The following is a 5,179-nucleotide window of genomic DNA, read 5'->3' on the forward strand; positions in this document are numbered from 1 at the left end:
TGGTGTGGGGCTGTTTTACAGGGCTGTTTATTTAGTAACAAGAAAATCTGAACAGCTGCCTTAACTTGGAAGGTGACTTTGGTATTTTCCTTGTTACCTTGGGCTTGCATCTCAACTGATCTTTGTTAAAAATGCTTCTTTGCAGTTTAAATTCCTAATTTCTAGCAACTTATGTCACTGAGGAACTTTTTATTAAAGATTTTGATTACGATTGTTTCTTACTCAGAAGGGAACTCAACATGTAGTACTGTTTTCCTTGTTTGGGTGACTTGTCTGTAAGGGACAACTTCTCTCAGGATAAAAAAGAAATAATTCATTAGTCTTGCACTACATTTGGGAGGTCTTGGGATTAATCCTCAGAAATTGATTCTTACTCCTTTACAGTGCTTAGAAGTTGTAGAAATATAACCATACCTTGAAGAGCCCAGACCGCTCGGTTAGTGAGGTGGTTCTACACTTAAGTTACTCTAATAACCCCCAGGAGTCTTTCTCACATTCCCCCTCCTCTTGTTTTGGTAGACTTAAGATCTTTTGTAATGTCTCCTTGTTTCTCTTTATATTGATTGCTCTGCAGTCTTAAGGAGTTTAAAACTAGATTTTTCTCTGGATAGCTGACAGTGAAAAACATGTTGTGAAATAGCTCCGAACAATCTCCTTGCTGGTAAGTATGTCAGTCAGGCAAAAATCAATGGTTTCTTTGTGGAACGTGCCAGTTGTTGTGATTTGCAAAACTGTGACGCCAAGCTCCAGCCTGTCTTCCCCTGCCCTCCCGCCCCCTCATGTTCTGGCCTTGCTGAGGCTTCAAGTGATGCTACCTTGGGGAGAGCCGTCTGTTTGCTTTTACTTAAGTCAGTATTCAGGGATCCAGGGATCTGCCAAGCATTTGTTTGCTGGGTATTGCTTGCACTGACCCCTGCGTACAGAGCAGCATTTCAAGAAGTAAGATGGATTGCTTTCCACCCGCTTCTTCTTAAGATGTGGTTGTTATACACACCTTGACTGCACATCTGTCCGTTTGCCTTTGTGAAATTGTGGATTCTTGGCTGGCAAGGAGAACGTTTTACCTGGTTTTGTAACAGCGGTGGGTCCTGGGCCGTGGCCCAAGGCAGGATTTTAGGGTAGAATTGTCTGGCTGATAGAACCCACGTACCCAGCGTAGTAAGTATGTACCAAGAATGGGCTTCCAAGGCCTCAAAGAGCAGCGACAGGTAAATAACCCGTCTTCCTTGGAAATATAAGCTGCCTCAGCTTATATTCAGTGGAAAACTGTGTTGCTATTTAATTTCAGTTTGATTTTGACCCTAGACTGGAAGGTGGATAGTCTTATAGTGTCACCTCATCTAGGTGGCAGCTGGAGGAGACCAATTTTTCCTGGCTATCATGAAGGAATTATCCAAAGATGATTCTGAATGCTTTGTTTGGAAAGAGAAAGGGGAAATTTATCGCAATGAGAAATCCACATTTTTAGTCAATTGAAAGCTAGTTTATTTGTTCACGGAAATATTTTCCTTGGAAGTTGCAAAGCATTTTGTAGAAGCTACCGTGGAAACTGCTTGAAGGCTGCTGTTTGAATACTCAAAAATCTTAGCATATATTTTGTCAAAAAATTTACAAGTTCACGGAGGCTTGGACATCTGCTTATGTCATCAAACGCTGCCAATATCAGAATTTGTGCAAAGACCTGCAGATATATGTTAATCAGCATGCAGTGGGCTACTTTGCAGTCTAAAGATGTAAGCAGAAAAGGAGAATGACACACAAACAGAATAACAAAGAAGAAAACTTATCTTAGCCAGGATTTGTGTTGTTGGTTCTTATTTTAGACTCTTTAAAGGCCCCTTTTAATGAGCTATATGGTGAAATCAAATCTGGCTGTCGAAATTTGCAGACAGGAAAATTGGTATTGGTAGAACTGATGAGTATCAAGCTTTAGCAGTCCCGTTAGCAAGGATCTATGATTGGTTTATTGGATTTGGGAAAAAAAAAATAAATGTTTTGCAAATCCAAAACCTCGCTGTCATGAAATTTTACGAGGAAGCCCTGGAAGTTCAAGTTTTTAAACTGAAGATCTTAGTGCTTGACACTTAACAAAATTGTGTCCTGTTTTTGGTAGCGTGGAGAGAGGTTAATTATTGAAAGGTTGTCAAATAGACTAAGTTCTCATTTTAGAGAGAAAGTGGCATAATCAAATGGACTGGAGCAGTTACTCAAATTGAGTCTTTCATTAAAGCAAAATTGGGATAAAAATGAACAGAGCTGAAGGAGATCAAAAGCAGATTTTAGCTTTTGCTCCTGTCTCTTACTGGCAACCTTTCCCATGGGAAATACTGGCATAGTGCAGCATCTTACCTCGCCTTTACGAACTGGCAAACTTTCAGTTTAGCATTTTCCTTTAAGCTGAATCTGGTTGCAGACTTACAGCATTACATAAAAAATATATCTGTTCTCGCTGGCCACGATTAGGAAGCTTTAAAAAGAGAAGCAAGACAATGCTGGGCAAAAAAATAAATGTTTCAAATTTAAAGCAGTATTAAATATGTAGCTGGAAGGAGTTATGTGTTTTTTTGTTTTTTTTTCTACTTCTTATTATTTACTGGGGAGATGATTCCCTATATCAGGTTCCTACTCTGATCAAACTATCTCGGGTTGTTGTTTGGATTAGGAACACGAATGATCCCTTATCGCAGCTCGTTGGTTGAATGCACTTTGCACCAATCTGTTTGTCTCCAGCTTGTTTGACTTTGCAAAAACCATTCGTGACTGAGGCTGAATGAAATCAAGGTCGTTACACGGCAGTGGATGGATTTTCACAAGGAGAGGACGGAAGAACAGAATTCGTAGTGAACCTTTTTATTACTGTAGTGGAGGAAAAGGGAAGGTGGCCACGCGGATTGAGGTTTCTGGGCACCCAACGTGGATGAGAGGGCAAGCTCTGAAGGGCTGCACAAGAATTTGTGAGCCTGACCCCTAGAGAGCTTGCTTCTGACTGGGAGTGGGAAACAAGTTAGCTGTACAGCAGCAACTTCAGGTTTTTTGCAAATAGCCTGTAATCCGTTATGGCTCCGAGATTGAATAGGTGTTTTGTTGGGAAGGTTGTTGAAATGTTTTATTCCTCGTTCCTGTTCAGAGTGGTACCTGCTGCAGCAGCGATACCGTATGTATGATTGTATGAAGTCTGTCACAGAGCCATTAGTTTTATGGGCTTGAGTTCTTCCTCTGGCGTGGTAGGAGAAAAAAGTGCTTTTTATTGCAACAGGAGTTGAATTTGTTATGATAACATTTGAACTCTGCAGATGTTTAAACCAATTACCTGGTAAATAATGCCAACACTCTGTTTTTTCAAACCAAATTGTATTTTATGACTAGCTTCTACTTTGATTTAGTGTATGTTTTAATTAAAGCCATAGAAGCTTTAATTAAAGCTGTGCTCAGGACTGGGAGTGCTGCAAAATGTTTTAAGCGTTTAAACAGTGTCAGCTAGGATTTGAATACGCTGAGACATTTGTGATGTGAATAGGCACACATCATCAAAATAAAAACATTGGACAAATAAATGCTTTTCACTCCAGGGGAGGAGCAAAAAATGCTTCTTAATTGTAATGAATTTGTGAGACTAATTTACAGAGTAATTTTACATCGTTTTCATTCTCTCTGATATGTTCCAGAAGAGAAATCAAAGCAGTGTATAAGTAACTGGTTTGTGTTTGTATTTTCAGGTTCTTCAGCTACAGAAAGTCATTTGGAAATAGAAGGAATGGCAAACTGTCTGCCATATTACGGCGTTTCTGATTTGAAAGAAATTCTGAATGCAATAGTTAACAGAAATGCAAAGGAAGTTTATGAATGTAGGCCTCTCAAAGTGATAAATTACTTGGAGGTAAGACAGAAGTTTGCTTTTGAATATTGGCCACCTAAGCTTTATAATAAGTCCTTAAACAGCTTGAAAATCTTCCTTCGGCTTTTTAATTAATGTAGTTCTGTTCTAAACAGAAGTTACTTTTGAAAAAGAGAATGTCATGTCCTCTCTGAGATGTATGGGTTCTACACTGCTTTGTCCAGCAGACAAATCCAAAACCAGTCGTCCGGTGTGGTAGCGTGCTGAAAGCTGAGGCTCACAAAGTGTTTCTGTATAGGCAGTTTTCAGACTAGGAAGGTGTATCTCCATGTTAGAATACAGAACTGCTGTAAAATTAGTTTACACACTCTAGAAGGCATTGCATCCAGAACAGTCGTCAAAATTTAACTTCTTTATAAATATATCTGTTAAGAAGTTATAAAATGATTTAAGGTAATGGTTTATGAAACGTAGGTGTTAATGGAAGCTTAATTCTCATGTAAACGTCAATGAGATGTGCATCCTGAAAAACAGAAAGTGCACTTAAAGAAGAAGAATTCCTGTGATTGATTCAAAGAAAGGGCAGAGACAGACAAAAGGAAACTTCTTGAGCCAGAAAAGCAAGCTCAAACTGGAATTACGACAGTGAAGTGAAAAAATGAAGCCTCACGTAAGGTGAACCTCATATGTTTCTGCAAATGCGTGTATTTAGCTAACGTGGATAACTGTTAAAGAAAGCACATACTGACATGCAACAGGGTCTTTTAAGTCCATGCTGTCCAGTGCAATGGTGACAAGATCTGCAGGGCACTCTCAGAGAGGAAACCGTGTGTTCTTCACAAGCGGTCAGCGTTAGGAGTTGCCGGCAATACCGTACTTTAGTAAAAGATCCTTTAATTTTGTTTTACAGAAGTTATTAGGCAACAGTTGGAAGTGGAATAATTTTTGTTACTGTACGATATGCAAATAGATAAAACCGCCCATCCAGAGTCAGTAGTGGGTGTGAAGTTTCAGAGACAACTATGTGGTACTAGTTGAAACTAGTAAGTAACAAAAGTCGGTTTCTGTCACTTCTGGTCTAGATGTTTCACCAAACGCTATCCTTAATCCCAGTGCTTAAGACCTCTGTTCAAAACAGTCACCAAAATATATGTTGAGTCTCTTCTTTCTTAAGGATTTGCTAGCACGCTGCCGTGAAGCAGGCTACTTCAGAATGGGACCTAGGCATTTACACAGAATATGTGTGTTATCTTTTCAACACTTACACAAATATTTCCCTGTCTTTTGGGGGCAGTAAGTTTGCAGCTGTCTTAGGAGCAAGTGATGTGGTTGCGTACTGCTGAA

The 5,179-nt window shown here is 39.5% G+C and overlaps 1 protein-coding gene across 2 annotated transcripts in view; it reads left to right on the top strand.

Annotated features, from left to right (window-relative positions):
• Nucleotides 1-5,179, top strand: part of PMS1 (PMS1 postmeiotic segregation increased 1 (S. cerevisiae)) — a 40,526-nt gene that overhangs the window by 34,060 nt on the left and 1,287 nt on the right. For both annotated transcript variants that reach the window (XM_009874186.1, XM_009874188.1), the window contains one exon: nt 3,717-3,877. In XM_009874186.1, the coding sequence (XP_009872488.1) occupies nt 3,717-3,877 (161 nt within the window). The remainder of the gene's footprint in view (nt 1-3,716; nt 3,878-5,179) is intronic.

Source organism: Apaloderma vittatum, unplaced genomic scaffold, assembly GCF_000703405.1.
Source record: "Apaloderma vittatum isolate BGI_N311 unplaced genomic scaffold, ASM70340v1 scaffold318, whole genome shotgun sequence".
Taxonomy (NCBI): domain Eukaryota; kingdom Metazoa; phylum Chordata; class Aves; order Trogoniformes; family Trogonidae; genus Apaloderma; species Apaloderma vittatum.